Genomic DNA, 19,522 nt, shown 5'->3' on the forward strand with positions numbered 1-19,522 from the left:
TCTTCATTTTAATTTGGGCTTCAATGCCAGATAAAATGGATTCAGCATGTGAAATAGTTCATTAGGAGAGTAAAATACTGGCAACAGATCAACAGAGCCTGAGAAATGTGCTTACTGTATACAGACACACACTTACACATGCTAACACACACAGTAATGTGTGTATGTAAATGACACCACAGCTGAGGTGAATTTAAACAGCAAAGTGTTTTCAAGGTCAAAGTTGTTTACCAGAGTCAGTGTAAATACACACACACACACAAAAAAGAGTGTTTGATACTGGCCAAATATCCTTGAACTAACACACTCACACACAGGCGCAGCCGCAGCCACACACACACAAACACACACACACACACACACACACACACACACACACACACACACACACACACACAAAACAGCCATTAACACATTTCTAAACAAGCAGAAATATCATTCAGAAGCAAACATATACAAACACATGCGCACACACTTTTTAACAGGGACACATGCAGACAGATACCAATGCTGAAAATAACATAAGCATGTAACACACACGCACACACACACAGATCACACACAAGCACATACAGATAATATAGGGGTGGGAGCGGATAAAGCTACTGAGAAAGAGCGATATGAGGCACACAGAACTAAAATAACTCTTTATAACGGGCTGAACCCAGCAATAACAAACAAACTGAACAACCTTGAGAAACACGAGAGAAAAATAAAGCAGGGAGAGAGTGAGGGAAAGAAATGAAAGGGAAAAGAGGGGCAGAATAGCATCTAATTAAGGCTGGAGTGTAGATGGCACTAGCTGTTTTGTTTATGTTTGTTTTTAGTTTGCTTTATCATTCATGATGATTAAACTAACGCAGTGATTTACTGTAAATAACATGCCCACCTTTGATGTTGTTTTAATGGCAAAAAAATAGAAAAAAAAATAAAATACTAGAAATATGTTTCAAGTTCAGCTGAAGTCAGCGATGGAATAAGAATGAACTGAAACACTGTTTAAGAAAGAAAAGTTTTATACACTGACAGAAAATTGTGAAACAAGTGCACTCACCATTAGATGCATAGAGACTGTTGCTCACCATGGGAGGGTGAACGGGGCCGTTGGCCTGACCGACCAATCCTGACTGACCATTCGCTGGGCTCATCGGTCCCAACAGGCCGGGAGAGCCGTCAAATGAGCGATTGGGTGACACACCATGTTGATCCTAAGACAGGGAGGAAACAAAACGCATTTCATACAGACAGACAGATTACGGACAGGTGTGGCTACCTAAATTCCCTTACAATTATGAAAGGGTAACACCATCAGATGTTTGTTAATAAATGGATATTAGGTCTGAAATAAACACACATACAACATGTTGATTAAATGTTTGATAGTTCGATGTCGCATCTGTTATTTACCTGTCTTAAAACTCGGATGCTTTTATCATGCAAAGTGTCTGGTATGTGGATTACATTTAAACTGAGATGACCACAGGATCAAGTGAGGGCTTTGGAGTAGACTATTCAAACACAAATAGATGTCAAGAGACTGAATAAGGGAGAGACTCTCAAAAGACAGTGGAGGGTCAAGGTGAAAAAGGGGACCTCATTTCCCATGGCCCGTAGGGTTGTGACTATCTCAAACACTGATCACTTTTATGTGTGTATGTGTGTGTGTCTGAGTGTGTGGCAATGACAGTCATACTGACACCTATTCCCTGGAGGGACGGTTCTTTTAGAGTGCTGGAATAATCAAACAAAGCACCGTTTCCACTGATGATGTGTCTCTTTTTTTGTGTGTATTTCTTTAGGAATTTAATTTGCATTTATTTGTCATGCGTGTGTGTGTCGAAAACAGTTTGTTTTCTTTCACATGTATGCATATGTCTGGTGTTTCAATGGTACGGTTCAGTGTACTTGTGTGTTTCTGTATAGAAAAAGCTCTCTGTTCACACAACAAAGAAGATATAACAGAACTGTGTGTAATAAATCCTCCTTGTCATCTTCCTCTTGACCCCCCCCACCCCCACCCTTCCCACTGTCAGCATCAGTTCCTGCCCCTCGCCCAGCTTCTCCCCAGTTTCAACCCAGGACACATTACTCTTCAGTATGTTAGAGGTCCTGTGGGCCTCCTCCCCTCCCTGGCTCTCTCCCAACACACATCCCATTAACCAGTGTCGCAGTGCCATCAGATAACGTTTGAAAAACGCACGCTTCTTCAGACGCCAAAAAAAAGGGTTTTTGAGGTATAAAAACATTGGTTTAAACTACAGTCAGATATGTTAGGAATATTTGTGCCTTACGGGACCCTGGATCTGTTTTTCTCTGCTTAGCTGTTTTTCCCAGTGCAATGTTAATCAGGGTTGCCATCATTAGTTTGTTTTTTTTTGGGGGTTTTTTTTTTTGGTTTGTTTGTAATTATTCAGAAGATGTGTTGTGGATTATAAGTCGTTTGAATACTTTCAAAAGCAGCTTCATTTACTCTTCCATGTAAAACATAAAACCATTAGTAACTTTGTCAAGTGGAAAATTCTAGAAACAACTTGCAGTTTTCATGCGTCAGCAGCGGGATACACAGCAACGCTTTCCACATCAAGCGTCTCTGTGTGTCATTTACAGAGGTGTTCTTTCAGCTCTCATAACTCTCTACTTGAGAGCAGTTTGTGGTTCTTGCCAGGGTGTTGGCGTGCTAAAAAAGGAAAGAGCAGAATGGTTCTTCCACAAAAAGGTTTTGATTGGCAGCAGGATTGCTGCTTGGAAACACTTTTTGAGACAAATGGTTAAGGAGAAGTACAGGGTGCTAGCAAGTCCTTATACTACTCTACTCTAAGTTCTAGTTAAATGTGTTTTTTATCTTGAATACATGATGTGCAGGCTTGTGCCAAATAATTACAGTCAGGATTCTTCACTTGTCTAAAAAGAAGAAAAATACTGTCAGTTTTTCCTCTGGGACTAGAGTCAATATTAATACTGAATTGCGTCAATTCTCTAAAACCTCCTCCATCAAAGTTGTAAATTCAGATACTGTGGAAACAGCATTGCTGATGTTACGGTTACATCCATGGAACCTGCTAAATAAGAGCAGTACTTATTTATCTTGGAGACACAGAGCGTTTCAATAGTTATTGAATGAAAAGAGCAGCTGGATAAAGTGAGAAACGGAGGGAGAGAGAGCTGGCTGGAGATGAATACAGTAAGAAGTGAGTAAGAAAAACAGTAAAGGACAAATCCAAGAAAAAGAAGAAAAAAAACAGATCAGAAGAGGGGGAAAAAAAAGCAAAGTGGTCCACTTCTGCAATATTAAAAGCATCAATACCGAGGCTGAAAAAAGGCTTTTAAGGTACAGTCTGTTATCTATCTGCCTTCAGCTCACCTCTTTTTTTTAATCCTGTCTTTTCCACTCTTAAGACAAAGAGGGAAACATGGATGCAACTCTTTGATGTTGCCAACAGCTTTGACCATCAAGGTATTGGTAGGGGGATGCCCTGAGCCCTGCAAGCCCCCAGAATGCTCCTGTATGCACACATTCTTTCAGATGCCAGTTTATTAGGTACACTGACCTAAAACTAATGCACTTTAATACAAAGCATTAAACCTTACCTCCATGAATGTTAAATCAGGTGTCGAGTCACTTTATAGTAGCTGACAATAATTTTGGAAGCTGTATTTTGTGGTGCTGTTGTATTGTGTTAATGTGTGTTGAAAGATGTTTCTAATATTTTGTCCCACCCCATTTATACTGTATCAGTGAGGGTATTCTACTCTAAACACACACACACCTCTTAATAGCATACATTTTGTCCTCTGTATTGTTTCTCTTTGTGTTAATCCGTTTATCTGTGTGTGTGTGTTTGTTCTGTTTGTGAATGGAAATATGATGCACGGTGTGTATGTAGCTCTTTTTCCACTACCAGCGGGCCATGCAACAGGCCATTCACACTCGAGCCAAAAACCTGGCTTTGTATGCGCAAGGGTTTGTACAAACATTCAACAGAGCTGTGTTAAAGGCATCAACTGAAAAGCAGCCAAGATGAAAAAGCATCTTTTTTTTTTTTCTTTTTTTTTTTACACTCATAAAGAAAAGAGATACAACTGGCTGAAGAACACTCTGTCACACACACAAACACACACAAAGAAGCTCACACACAAAATGTGAATAGCTGAAGTGCAAATGGTCTTTGGCGCTGCTGGTAAGAGCAGGGGAGAGAGCAGGGAGACTAGTGTCAAGTATGTGTAGAAAGACGCAGAGGCAGAGGCCACAGAAAAAAAATGATGCTACTGTATAGTCACCAAGAGCCAAAAGAAAGGATAGGAGACACAGCGTGGGGATAAAGGAGACATGCATGTTTGTTTTCTTCTTAGTCAAGTCACAGAAACATGCACATGCTCTCAGCCGGACAGCAGGGGTCCTGACCTAGATTCAGGCTTTGACAATGAAAAGATATCTAAGTGTGTTATGAATAGACTTCATGTGTTGTGTCTTTCATCTTTATTTATTCATTAAAACAGTTCTTTATGTTCATCAGCATTAGGCTTCCCATCAGGCAGTGCCCCTTCATCTCAATTCATCTACCGTTCTTTATCTCAATTATGCAATTCATTGTTTGGCCTTTAAAATGTCTAACCTTGCAAACCAGCCGGATTTATTTGCAAGCAAGGAGCCTTCTCGCCACGCTCCAAGCTAGTTGCTTGTATCTGAACCACAGTGGTTCAGACCAATCGGCGTCCTATGAGGAGGACGGCAAGAATCGTCTTCTGACATGCTAACTAGACTGGTGCTTGCTTTTGTGTCGTGTTTCCTCATCATCATGCTCCTACTCTGTCATATCATACACAGATGGTTCATCCAATCACACGCCAAGTATTTTTTGAAAGCAACTTTTCCAAACAGTTTCCAACGAAACCTTCCCAGATGTGTAACAGATGTGAAACAGACCATCTGGCACGCCAGGTTATAAAATTTCAGCGAATATTGACAAAACACACATCAGAAGATCCTAGAGCCCATGATGACACCTTCACATGTGTTGGCTAATCAGCAGTTCAACACTCAATTTAAATCATACAAGACAAAGAAAACCAGAGTGTATTTAGGAACCTGAGAACTTTTCCATGTTTGCTTAAAGATAGAACTAAAAGATCAACTGATTATCAAAGTTGTTGCTTTGATAATCAACTAATTGATGAATCAATTTACTGATGCAGCTCTAATAGTCTCTGATGATTATAGTAAACATTAACACATAATCTAGACCATTCTTTTCAAATTGAGGTCCCAGTGGTGTGGCCCTCATAAGACAAAGAGTGTGTGTACCTTCAAAGCCCTCAGCACCACCAGCTGGATGGTCCCTCGTACGTTTCCCTCCTGCGACATAGAGCGTCGGAGCGTCTCCATGGCCACGTGATTGGAGCGTCCCAGAAGCGACTCTCCATTTACAGCTACCAGCTGGTCATTGACACTCAGACGCCCATCCTGTAAAACACACACCAGTTTAATTAAAACATAGTGTGTACTGGGATTACAGCTATACTGTCTGTGTATGTTTACAGCTCTATGCATAAATGACCAGCGTTCATTTAAAAAAAAAAAAAAACGTATGTGCACAGGTGCATGTATGTGTCATCAAGTAATTGATAGCTGATCCATTCATGTTTGCTGTGTGTTTAGATATTCTGCAATGGGACAATTGACAGAGATCTTCTGTATATACACACATCCACAAACACACACACACACACACACACACCTGTACCCTTTACTGAGCATCTCCCTGAAGTCAAACCAGCATAAATCCAGAAACAAAAACCAAAAACTTGACCAACACGCACAAATAGCACACACACATTTTCCCATGACTCTCTGACACCACCTGAACACAGACTGCCATCAGCTGCCTGTGTCTGCTTTTTTTTTTTTTTTTACAACGCCTCTACAGCAGACCTGGTGCCATCTATTCCCATCTGTCTCTGCACAGATACTAAAAGCTGCACAGGTGTGTGGATGTATGTGTGTGTTTTTGCAAATCTGCTTGCTTGTCTGTCTCTAGGCTGTCTGTGACATGTCAAGTGTGTCCCGATGTGTAAGAGGTCAAAGGTTAACAGTCCAAGAGCACATGGAGGCAGAGAAGCAGAGACAGCTGAAGTGGCTACAACAGCTCTCACACAACTGTCTCATATACAAACATCAATTGTGATGGTAGTTATTATTTTCCGTAATGTTCCACTTCATTCCTTTAATTGAAGACGTGACCTCTCTGTGAATTTTGTGTGAGACTCTATTGACTGGGGTAAACTTTAGGCCCACAGGGAAGACAAAGCGCTAACTTCCGGCTTAGAAAGAAGTTTACATGGGACAAATAAAATGCATTAAATGAGAACTTTATTTATTTTTGCTCATTTGGGTATGTGTGAGAATATTATGTCACCTTGTATGCAGCCCCTCCATGTATTATGGATTTAATGAAGATTCCCAGATCCTCTCCTGTCTCCCTGGACTTGTTTCCTTTGAGGCTGACACCGAGTCCCGCCGAGCCGGTGTCGTTTAGTGGTACCTCGAACATGAGCTGCTCCTTCCCATTCTCCGAAACAAAGCCTGACACACGGGACAACTCCTCCTTCTGGGGGGTGAGAGAGAGAGTAATGGAGATGGAAGGGGAGGGATATCAATAGGGAAGGGAGAGGGGATGAACAGGATGAGGTAGAGGAGACAAAGGTCAGCTCATTGTGCTTGAATAGTGTCCAAAAGCCAAACTAAAAGCTTTTCCATTTGAGAGAAACCATCACAAGGTGCTTTTCAGCTAAATTTCTCTATGAGTGAAAAAAATTGCAGCCAGAGTTTATTTTTGAAGGAGGAAAAAAAAAAGGAAAAGAAAAAAAGGCCATTTGGACTGGCTGCTTTTATATACCCAACATTTTTCCTTTCTCAGCTCTGCAATATCAAAAAAAATCACCTGTGCATTTTCAAGAGGTAATTGGAGAATAGAGCAAACACAGAGAGCCAGAGGGATAGAAGTACTGAGCAGAGGTAATATGGAGAGAAAAGACAGATTGTAAAACAGAGAAGCAAGAACCAAAGACTGAATTTATAGATAAAAGATGACTATAATAAACCCAGAAAGATGGTGAAAAACACCAACCAAGAAGGTATGGAAAAATATCAGCGACAAAGAAAGCAAGTGGATGAAGCAGATGAAAATGTGTGTGAAAGCTCAGTGGGAGAGGCAGCACTGTTGCACTATATACGGCTTATACTAGAAACGTCATGACATCATGAAATTAAAGGTATTTAAAAAAGAAAACATTACTCCATTCCAAATACTCTAAGATATTACTAACTATTAAATACAGAAACATATCAGTTGATAAGAGAAAAATAAAAGGAGCTTTGCATGAGAAGTTATATCTAAAGACAAATGTGATTCATCACATTTCCACCACGGACACCACAGAGAAAATTCAAATCTCATGATTTGCCAAAATCATTCAATCAATCGCCAAAGTGTGTTCATTATTTCAAGGAAGGCATTAAATAAAGGTATTGGACTAAACTGTGCGCTGCATATTTGTTCATTCTGATCATTACTAGACCAGTTTTTGTTTGGTTTACGGCCCCAAAAAAAAAAGAAGTGATTTTAGACAGACAAAGGAAAAGAGTATAAACACCAGACTCCAGAAAACCAAAGGATGAGGTGTGTGTTTGTAGCATGTACAAGTGCCTGTGAATGTATTTACTGTGATTATGTTTCCACCTCAAAATTTTCGTTTTTGTGTCACTCCTTGCGAAACAATTTCTCGCTGTCTATTATTTATGTTCAATAGTGCCTGTGCGCATGTGTGTTTGCCAGAAATCCATTAATGATTTATGCATAGAAAGTCTACGTCTCTGTGTGTATGGCTGTCTGTGCACATGCATGAATTCAGTCAGAGTGTGTGCGTGTGTGTGTTTGCGTGGGTCAGCAGTGTCAGGTTTAGACACTGTTTGTCTGTGGGGATTGTAGGTTTAACAGCGTTAAGCCGACACAAAGTCCTCTACTCTGCAGAAAGCTGTTTTCCCTGCTGGAAAAAGTCCCCCAATCAGACTGACTGTCCAGACCTGATAGGAGGCTCCACGACCTTGGAAAGAACTTCAAAACCCCCAGAAGAGAAATGTTAGCTACTTTCTGCGCATAATTACAGTGAGAATTTATTAGTCACTGAGATTCTGTCTGGAGTAATGTCATGATTTGGCAACTTGTGAGTTTTCCTGCTGCTGGTACATTCTTTATCTGATTCAACTCCCCTGCTTTGTTAATTTACAATTGTTTTTTTTTTTTTTTCTTTTACTCAGCATGGGACAGAGCCAAGGCCAAAGTGAATGGGTGTTGTTTTACTGTAGAAAAGTTTGAAAGTTAGCAGTTCTCAGCTCGGGGGTCAGGACCACCCACAGGGCTGTGAGATGTTTTATGGAATCTGAGAAAAATATGCAAATGTATGTAAAGTTGTTTTTCTGGGTGATGAATTCAATTTCCCTGTAAAACAATGAATAAGCACAGCCCCCAGGCTTCCTCTGATAATTTATCAGACGAACAATCGGCCTGTGAGGAAAGTAAAAAAAAAAAAAAAAAAAAGAAAGAAAACATCAACAGTTGGTGTCAAACCTGACTGTACTGTGTGGATAGAGAAAGAACCTGCTACCTTCTACTCAGTGGCTGAACTCAGAAAAACACAAAATGAAACAAGGCCTCTCTTTTTCATTAACTGGAATTGCTTTAAAACACGCACACTCACACACAGGAGCAGGCGAGGGCACAAACAATTTGTCCTGTAAGTGCACACTGTAATTTCATGGAACATTTCTGTTATTTCAGCCTCATTGCTATGATAGGTGGTTATATCTGTGTGTAATACTAAAACAATAAACAGTGATGTGCTTTCATGTGTGTGTGTTTTCTGTTTGTGGCTATAAAATGGTGATTGTATCTTTGCTACATAAACTCTATCAAAGGTTATAGAACAAAAAAACACTTTGCATAGATGAACCTCCTCGTGCTGGTCATTGAGCATTTCAGTGGGTTGTCACAATGATGGATCAGCGAAAAAGACACACCATTAAAAAGACAGCTCAGTGTCTGTCGGTATGTAAGAATGAGAGACACATTATGAGAAACTGAAACTCACACAGACTTAGAAAAGAAAAGAAAAGAAAAGAAAAGAAAAGAAAAAGTCCTTAGCTCACCCCTACAGGCCAGATCAACCGTAAGCCTCAAAGATGAATAGAGAAAGATAAAAGATAAAATGAAAGAGGAGATAAGAATGATTATCACAATTTTAGGTATCACTTGTGTGACTCATATGGGTATGCTTCAATACCATGCTGCTATAAACTCTACGGTCACTCTGTGTATTTGTGTGTAAGGATACCCACTCTAAGCAACATGTTATTTTAATGAGAGCAGCTTGCAGATGCCCTTCCGCTCAGCCATGCAGAGCAACTGTGTGTGAGTGTGTGGGGGGGGGCGCGCATGTGTGTAAAAAGCCCCATGCTGAGGGAATGACTGCCCCAGGATTCATTTTACAAGCCAAACAGCAGTAGCCACTGTGCTTAAATGCAGAAGTAGGTGTGATAACACGCACGCACGCACGCACGCACACACAGGTACTGTAAGTAACCTGACATTATGGGCTATGCTTTTAACTGTCCCATCACTGGCCTCCCAGGATGGGCCCCTGTTGTCCAATCCTCCACACCCTCTTCTAATGGTCAGTGTAAAGGCTGCAGTGGGAGGCATACAGACCACAATGTTAGAGTGACTAAGGAGCATATACTGTACAAATCCACAGCGAGGAGGAGGATGAGGAGACAAAAAAAAAGATAAAATAAATATATAGACAGAGGGAAAGATAGAGGAGAGAAGTGCAAACCAAGGTGGTTTTTGGACTACAACAGCAGGGTCCGCCTTATAATCGTGAATGTCCGTGACTGACTGACTGATCGTACTTCAGTGTTCATTGGTCAGCCGAATGATACGTGACTCTGTTGCAGTTCCCTCATTGGCATTTGCTCTTTTGAAATGATTTGGCGCAAACGGTTCTATTAATTGGACGTTTACAGCCTGCAGTGTTGCCAACTTAGTGCATTTGTCGCTAGATTTAGAGAATTTTTGGCTGAACTGCAACAGCAGAGCAGGGCCTTTATTTATCTCAACTTAAAGTAAGAGGCCTTTGTTTCTAATTCCTTCTCTTTGATATGTATTGCTGGTCATAGCAATATATTGGTACGAAGCCTCATTTTGAAATGCTCCTGTAAAAGTTACTATATTATACGTCAATACAAACACTTCCTGTAACCATTTCAGACTAAAAGCCCTCTAGGGTTTCAGTGGACAGAAACCCTTTATCTCTTAACAGGACTTTTATTGCTGTGCTGCAGTAAGCATATTGTCTTATTTCCAGGTGCTGGTGTTTCTGTTGTTTACATGCTCTTCAGATCTGCTAGTTTCTTTAGCTTAGCAGTTACAGATGGCTTCTCTCTCCCTCTCCCTCTCTCCTGTTCCCTCTTGCTCGGTGTGTCTTATAGTTAGTTATTCCTCTGCCTCCTTAAGTGACAAGGGTACATGTAATAAATGCAGTTTATTTGCCATAATGGAGGCAAGGGTCAGTGAATTGGAAGCCAGACTCTGCTTCCCTGCAGCTCCTGAGTCACCACAAAGCCAGGGTGGCTGGGTGACTGCCAGCCAGCCTGTAACACCCCGTGTCACATGTTAAGGGTTAACATGTCTGTAGGGAGAGCACTGTGGGTGACTAGAATTTGTGTCTAGGAGATGGAACATGTTTTGTTTATGTTTTTTTTTCTTCTTTCAAGACAAGGAACTGGTTGACTTCTGCGACGTGTTTCCTAAATCACTGATAAAATGTCTGTGAGGGAGCTATACGAAGGGATTCACATACAGCACTGCATATTCTGACGTCTACAGTCCTGTGCAGTTAAGCGAGTGCAGCCCTTGTCAAAGGTCATTGCATGCAGCGAAAGCCAGTTCGATGGCCCTGTGAAATCCACAGCAGATGTTGGCTGCGCAGGGTTCGTTTTCCGAGGCTACAAGTGGTCATGGGCCGTCACGTTGTAATATGGGACCATGGTGTGGGCTGGGCAGCCGTCTGTTCATGTGCTGAAGCCCCCCACATGAACACCAAATTGCTTCCTGGCAACAGTTTGTGAATTATAGCTGTTGTCTTCAACACATTTAGACATTAGGAGTAATCTTTTACACAGAATGTCAGTGTGGTCTCAGATATCATTTGATGAAATTTGACTGTAACTGGTGAGTGGGTGTGGGAACACAAGCAGAGATGTCTTTTGCTTTTACAAAAACAGTGAGCAGGTACAGTCTCAAAAAATTTTAGCTTGTGCAGACCTCTGTTTTGCATTATACAAATTGTTCTTTTTATATATATACTGTATATGTTATAACATTTACCAGACACAGTGAATTCCTGACTCTACACACACAACTTTTGTATCTGTTTAAGTCAAGGTCAAGTCAAAATTTATATAAAATTTTTAATTTCTACTCACATGTCATTACATACATTTTGTGCCTGTGAAGATGTAGACTGTTATCTGTCTACTTTAGTGTCAGCCAGTGCTGACAGTTTCCACCTGTGTCTGCAAGCTCTTCAAAGAAAAGCCGTAAAATGCAATTTGTCATTTTTACACTGGTTTTTGTAAGAAAAGATTGAAGAAAAGAGATACAACGTGTTAATTAGTGCTTCAGGGTTGTTGTAGGCGGATTTTTAAACATTCGGACAGAGCCAGATTAGCTGTTTCATTTAGCTGGTTTTCAATCTCTGCATTAATTTAACTAAATTCAAAAGAAGTAACAGACATGAGAGTCATATCAATCTTCTCATCTACCTCTTGGTAAGACAAAAAAAAAAAGCCTATTTGCCAAAATGTCAAACACTTTTTTTTTTAATACAAAACTGGTTTTAGGAGTTTTCTGTATATCCGACTTTTGTTGTTCTCTCGACAAAGCAAAGGTTTCGTTTGTTAAGAGTAAGAGCAACGATTTGCTAAGACAACACCCATGCTGATCCCCCAGCGACTTGAACCCACAATTGATATGTATGAGCATGTGTGACACTTGTGCTAAGGGGTTTAAGACACAGAAGTGACTGTAGATGATAGGATAATGAAGGAGCTGATACACCTTCAATAAACAGCAGAGATGTGAGATGAGACAGAGAGCCGGAGAGACAGAGAAGATAGACACGATACCCGTCTCAGCTGCTCTCCACTGGGATGATGGCAGCTCCTGCAGAGACACCAAGCTGCCAGGGAGTTTGTGCCTGTATGTGTGTGTGCGCATACACAGGTCTCTGAGGGTGTAACAGATGGGGGATCTACTGTAGTGATTCTGTGAGGTCACATTGGTGACGATATCAGTGAGATGCGACACACACACACACACACACACACATACACAGAAACACATGCACATGGCTGCAGCGGTGATGGATGGGGAATAATCAGAATGAAGAAACTGTTCAATAAAGTTGTTTTGTTTTGAATGTGCTCTGTCACCAGCTGCCAACTGTTTACTGATTTGTCAGAGTGTGTGAGAGGAGCATCTGGCACTAAGGAGAATGTTTCCTGTCGTGGAAAAAAAGAGAAAAAAGAGAAAGAAAGGACAGATAGAAGACTGTCTTGCAGCTCATCACATACTGAGTGCCAAAAGCAGAGCCACACAAACAGCCTGATGGAATCACACTTCAACCTTTCATTCACTATTAGTAGTAATTTTTTTCATTATTTGTGCTTTTGTGTTCACGGTGAAGTAGATGATGTAGAATATAATGTAAGGAATCATATCACACTCAAGTCTGACCTGCTTTCATCTGATTTATTCCAGTGTTTACTCGTCACATTTTAATAATAACAATAATATAGTAACAATAACAACAATATACAATAGTAAAGTACCAGGTGTGGTTAAAAATTCGCTTATTACGGTGTTGTGATATTCCCCAGAGGTAAGTTTCAAGGCTATGGTCAAGTCAGCAGGTGGATGTATTCTTGTGGTACACTATTGTGGAACTGTATGTCTAAGAAAAAAAAAACTTTTAGTGTGTGTGTGTGTGTGTGTGTGTGTGTGTGTCTGTGTCTATAGAGGTGGTGTAATGTCTTTGTTCTACAGCGAGCACACACTTTAGCTGACAACACCAGATGGTAGGCTAAAACGAGACAACGGAAGAGGGGGAGGAGACGATAGACAAGATCCTTCCATCATTTCATCATCATCCTTCTTCTGTTTCCTCTCCGTAAACATGGCATAAACCCTCATATCAAATCATTACCAAAACTGGAGTCATGTCAATGTTTAAATTATGTTTAACAAATGGTATAAAAATTATTGGTACTGTGCACAGGGTTTGGTATGACTCAACAATCTTAAACTTATTACAAAAACCTTGAGAAAATAAGAGCCCTCACAGTCTTTCCCATCTTCACCTTTACAATATCAGAGAAAGACTTCAAATGTTTTTTCCGCTGTTAGAGGCAGTAAAATGTTGTTTCTTGGTACTTAAGAAACCAACGGAGATGTCCTTAGTGAAGCCTGATAAAAGCACGGACTATAAATAAATAGATAGAGAATGACATGGCAAAATTCCTTGATTTCAGATTTATGTCTTTACTTTGTGAATTTTGGATTAATATTTTGAAACAAATAAAAGTCGTCAGCCTGGTCAATCTCTTTCAAAATAAAATAACAGTTTATTTACGGCAGCAAAGTCAGTAACAGTATACACTGTAAACAGACCCGCACACCCACCGCCTTGGTTTGCTGCCAAATGTAAAGAAATTGTGTTGAGGGTCAGTACCAATTCTGAGGCAGTGCATTTCCACTATTTGGTTTGGGCTAAGTTGCTGACCGAAAGGCTGTGCTTCAAGTTTATATTCACAAGTAAGGGTGAGGGTCAAATTGTATCAAAAAAAAAAATTTAATACAAAATCCAGAACTGTCTGCACATGGCTGTCTTCTGCAGCAGCGGGAGGTCTACAACAAAACTGGCAGAGCTGTGTGGAAGCTTTGTGTGAATAATGTGAAACAGACATTGCAAAACCTGGAAAAGATTCTAGCTAGTGAGGTGTGAGAATACTACAAGGCTTATGCTTGAATTTGAGGTGTGAAAATACAAACATGGTGGGAAACTCTATGCTTCTCTGTACTTCCTGTTTTGAAAAGACTTTATTTGCACTGTCAACAAAAGGTATGACCTGCAAAAAATAACAATAGCGTAGTACAGAGAGCGTCTCTCTAATGCGACTCCTTATGTGTTTTATGACGTTCAACTACAGTGATGGACATATTACATTAAAAAATTCAACATCGAGGCGCAATTAAAAAAGTGCATGACAACAATGTCGGCCCCCTTCAAAAAAAAACGACTCATATCACTGTTACAAATATGTCGAGGTTTGGTACAGTTTTGGTTTAAGTTCGGAAAAGATTGGTTATGGTTAAAAAACAACATTGACTGACACTTTGTGTGTCTAATCTCACATGCCAACCTCTTGTCTATGAGCCTAAGTGTGGTATAACGCTACCACTGCCTTTGTGAGAGAGGACAGTCACGACTAAGATAAGAAAAAACATTGGCGTCCAACCAAAAGTATATATGTGCATGTACATATAATATATGTACTGTCCTTTTACAACAGGTCAAATGCCCCAGCACTGATAAACTGAACTGTGTTGGCAGCAAAAGTGTAAACACTTTCGATACAAATTGTGTAAACACTTTTGCTGCCAACACAGTTCTGACCTCTTCATTTTACCCCCACCTCCTCCCCTATCCGGTCCTTCACAACAGCTATTCAGTAATAAACTATTCTTTTTCTCTTTCATTTTCTGCCATGCTAAGAAAAGTAAGAAAGGAGGGAGAAGAGGGATGATCAAAGGAGAGAAATTAGGAAAAAAGTTTAAGACGCATCTTTTTTATTAAACTCTCAAAACTAAAACAGCTGGTAGTGGATGATTACCACTGTCCTGAAACAGCCCCCCCTCCCCCCTCCCACATACCCACATATACAAGACATTTAAATTTCAATCAAGGAGTGTGTTCATGGCTCCACTATGCAGAACTGCAATTGCACTTGCTCTTGAAAACAGTTATGACTGTGGAGCAAACACCATTAGTCGTTAATTAGACAGAGGTGACTTCTAGTGAGGCGTATTGTCTGTCAGGAGGAGAGGGTGAGGACAAGAGAGAGGCACTCAGAGAGGAAGAAACAGGTAGACACAGAGATAAGTTTGTTGATTGAAACACCACAAATAGAACTAGAATTACCACCTGGCGGTTGTATGCCTCCGACCTGCCGGGTTGCAGGAAATACGGTCACAACCTTCCTTTCCTGAGTTACAGTCTTGAATAATGTCCAGAAGTGTTTTTGCAGTACACTATGATGTCACAGTAAAGCTGACCTTTGACTATTTGGACATAAAATGTCATCACTATACCGTTTTATCCAATTGTACATTTGACATAAATGTCAAAATGTTAAATGTTGAAGAGTTATGGCAAAAACGTGTTTTGTGAGGTCATAGCAACGGACCCATAACCCGAAAACAGAATGCCTCACGCTCTGACTGTTCCCGGTGCGGAGGCAGAAAAAGTGCTAAATGACAGACAGTGTCAACTTCTGTTTCTCTCTCTCTTTCTCACACACACACACACACACACACACACACACACACACACACACACACACACACACACACACACACACCAAAGTCCCTCCAAAAAAAAAATAAATAAAGTGAATTATAGCGTTGATGTGAGTAGGTTTGTACAAAATTTTATCTTCTCATTTCCTTCTATCACAAAACACCAAGGCCAAAGCAGATTCCTTGTTCATTTTCCCATTTGCAGGTCGGCATCTTGCTCAGTTTTTAAATCATGCTCAACATCCATCAAAGCACACAAAGACTCATCATCTACCTACAATGATGTATTCAAGCAAAGCTACGCTCGCCAACGAGAAACTGCTGCTCACCATGTAATTAATCAGCACTCACTGTAGTGGAGAGTCAGACCATCCATTCGTCATCCACATTCTTCATTTACAGGTGATGAGGCTGGACCTTCATCAGTCTGCCTTTCAACTTATACTTATACTCTTCTATACTGTTTTCAACAACTTCTGTCCTGTTCTGCCCGGATATAATCTGCATTCTCATTTGTTGAAATTCAGCCACAACTACAGAAGCTCCTTTCTTTGCATCAAAACCATAGTTCTGTGTTTGCTGTGTTACAGCCAAATAATGTATTTTCTTTCATTTTATTTCCTTTATATAAATGTGTGTTACAGTTACAATACCTCAACATGAGCATTTTCTTTTTGTTAATGAGGAAATGAAAAAACCTGATGAGGGCCTTTTGGGTCTGCTCAAGACCCCTGTCCATTTAAAATGGCAATCTAAAAAAATATATATAATACAACAGGACAAATCTGTCTTTGAAGTTGATATAAGCACTGAACATGCAAAGGGTTGGAACATGCAATGAATTTCATTAACAATATAAAATATATATTTCATTGCACGCATGCACACACACTCACGCGCACAAAGTACACAACTGCAGGCACATATCCATAAACACATGTACCTCCACACAAACACCAGCAGTGTCCTTGAATCGGCAGTTGGTTCAAAATATACAAAGAGAAATCAGAGAACAATAATTTTCCTATGGGAGACATTTCGATGCATAGCTTTGATGCATAAGAACAATACTCTTTTCTTGCTTTGAATAAGTGCAACTGAGTGAGCATGTGTATGAAAAATACTGAATCAATGAGAGGTCAGTTTCCTGACTGGGTGAGTGATGTTTTGGTCCATTGTGTGTGTGTCAAGTTTTATGCCAACCTGCTGAAAGTTGAAGCAGTTGTACTGAAGCTGGCAAAAGATCACATCCACAAAAATACTGTGCAATTCAAACAGCCATCACATTAAAATAATACACTCGGGGTGCGTTCACATCTAACCTGTTGTGAAAGCCGTCAATCGAACTCGTGTGGACTATACAACCACAGCAGGACCACCTGAATAAAGGGTCTCAGTTTGTTTTGAAGCGGACTCTGGCCAGATTTGTCTGTGGTCTGAAAGCAAAGGGACCAAACAAGTATTTTGTGATATTGGATTTTAGCCTGATTTCAAAAGCTAACCAACTATTCAATATTCAGGAAGCGATATCGGCTACATGAAAATCATTTGTTAACCATGGTAACACGTATGCAGATCAGCAGGGATTTTCACTGGAATCTGATTTTCCCATGAGGGTCCTGATGTGGGATTACAGTTGCCAAAGCAGTCTCAAAGAGCGACCTGTTAGTCTGTATTAAAGTCTGTTTTTCCACAGTTTACAACAACAATCCATCCGGGAGCTAGAAAATATCATGATTCACTCCTCCAGGGAATTGGCTACCAAGGAAGCTTTCAAGCATTGTTTGCTGTGTAACAGTATGGTGGTAGAGAAGAAGAAGAGGTACTGATGTAGTGGAGACGTTTTGAGGGGACGCACGTGACAGGACGGCGAGTGAAGGTATTCAGCAACACTTATGAAACTCAAAAAGACATCTATGGTCATCACACCAAGAGGAGTGCCATGGAGTTCAGACATGCGCTCATGGAGAAACTCTGGACTAGATACAACACTCCTAAATGATCCTAAATGTTAACACATGTACACACTCCAGCACATTGCTCCCCTTTCCTGTCTGTAGAAACAGAATTTCCTATGGGGCTCAGGGTCGCATGCATGTGTCTGTGTGTCGAACTTTCTGGCAGCTGTTGAGGAAACATCAGTCGATAAGACAGCGGACGGAGACACAGAGGGAAAAGAGACACAAAAGGCAGCATGAAAGGAGAATAAGATACAGTGAGATGTGGAAAACATGAATGATGGGTGGAGAGACAAAAGCAAATTTGGGCCAAATGAAAAATGGTGGTTTTATAATCTAAGAAAGTGAGACCTCTTGTTATTCTCTTTATGTCAGTGTGGATGTGTGTGCTGCAAAAAGAGTGACACCTCAGAGTTGTAGGAAAAAATGAAAGTCATCACCGACAACAGCTGAGATAGTGATGATACGACAGAAAATTACCTTAGAGAACAAATACTTTCAGGAATAAGGAAGGCTAAAGATTAAAGCTACAGATTTACTGTACATCAAGTGAGAAAGCAAATGGGAAAGAAATAAATACAATGGAAAACCACAGCCTATGAAACTGTCAGGAAATAACAAGAAATTTGGAAAAAAAAAGTATATTGCACCTACAGCTGGAAAACGTATAGATGCATGCACAGCAGTCGATCATGCAGTCAGAGTTAAAGAAAAAGCAAAGAAAAATAGAACAAGGATGAATAAAAGAAGAGTTTATTAATAAAAAACAGTTCAGCAGAAACAATGTGGCAGGGGTAGACCAGCACAAAATATTACCAATGTCAACAGCTTTACATGGTGTTCATTTGATTCAATCAGAATGGAGCACTAGAAAAAATAATATTACATGATTTCTTGGCAAGTTTAAAGTGAAAATATTGTTGTACATGGAAGTGTATAATCTTTCAGATAAATCAGAAAAGCCCTAACTGATATTTGAGGTTAATGTCTATAAACAGAAGCCTTCCTATAGGCTGCTGAGTTGTGCATCATCCAGGCAAGCCTGTTGATTGGACCAAAAATTGCAAAATTAGAGGGGAGTTGAAATGTGAGAATGAAAACTGATGATGTAGTTGTGTGGCTGCCTGGATAGAAAAATTAATAAGGAACCATTTTCCCGACAACTGGCCACTGACCCACCACAACTCATCCAGAAAGTCTTGTTTCATTGGCTGATAATACAGCATTGTGATTGGTTCTTACCATCTCTCTGGGCAGGAACATGTCTTCCTGCCGTAGGACCACTAGGCACACACTCTCTCCCTGCCGTGTGCTGCGTAACATACACACCAACTCCTCTTGGCCCACACCTGTAAAATCCACACCGTTTACCTACACACACACACACACACACACACACACACACACACACACACACACACACACACACACACACACACACACACACACACACAACACACACACACACACACACACACACTCACACACACACACACAGAGTCAAAAATCGCCATTTCAGTCTCCATTACTCTCTATTTTTTCAATGCCTCACATGTTTGGTACTGTAATAACTTGCACAATGCCAGATTAGATGATGATGATGATGATGATGTGAGTCTAATAACAGTCAGCTGCTCTGTACCTCCAGTATGCGGTCTCCAGACTGCAGGCGTCCGTCTTTGACGGCAGCTCCACGTGGCAGAATGTTTTTGACCAGAATAGGACCAGGACCATGGACTGAAGAGTCTCTGGTTACCACAGTAAAACCAAGACCTTCTGAGCCTAGACACACATACACAGGTATACAAACACACACAAAGAAATGTGAATCGAGACGTGAGGTACAATGTGCAAGCATAAGTAACACTCCTG

At 40.5% G+C, this 19,522-nt stretch overlaps 1 protein-coding gene across 1 annotated transcript in view; it reads right to left on the minus strand.

Annotated features, from left to right (window-relative positions):
* Positions 1-19,522, minus strand: part of LOC111218203 (partitioning defective 3 homolog B-like) — a 198,203-nt gene that overhangs the window by 102,940 nt on the left and 75,741 nt on the right. The window contains exons 11-15 of the mRNA XM_022740380.1: positions 19,293-19,432; positions 18,893-19,021; positions 6,414-6,605; positions 5,303-5,461; positions 1,055-1,208 (exon numbers count right to left, since the gene is read on the minus strand). Of these exons, the coding sequence (XP_022596101.1) occupies positions 1,055-1,208; positions 5,303-5,461; positions 6,414-6,605; positions 18,893-19,021; positions 19,293-19,432 (774 nt within the window). The remainder of the gene's footprint in view (positions 1-1,054; positions 1,209-5,302; positions 5,462-6,413; positions 6,606-18,892; positions 19,022-19,292; positions 19,433-19,522) is intronic.

The sequence above is a fragment of the Seriola dumerili genome, unplaced genomic scaffold, assembly GCF_002260705.1.
Source record: "Seriola dumerili isolate Sdu_G_001 unplaced genomic scaffold, Sdu_1.0 BDQW01000052.1, whole genome shotgun sequence".
Taxonomy (NCBI): Eukaryota; Metazoa; Chordata; class Actinopteri; order Carangiformes; family Carangidae; genus Seriola; species Seriola dumerili.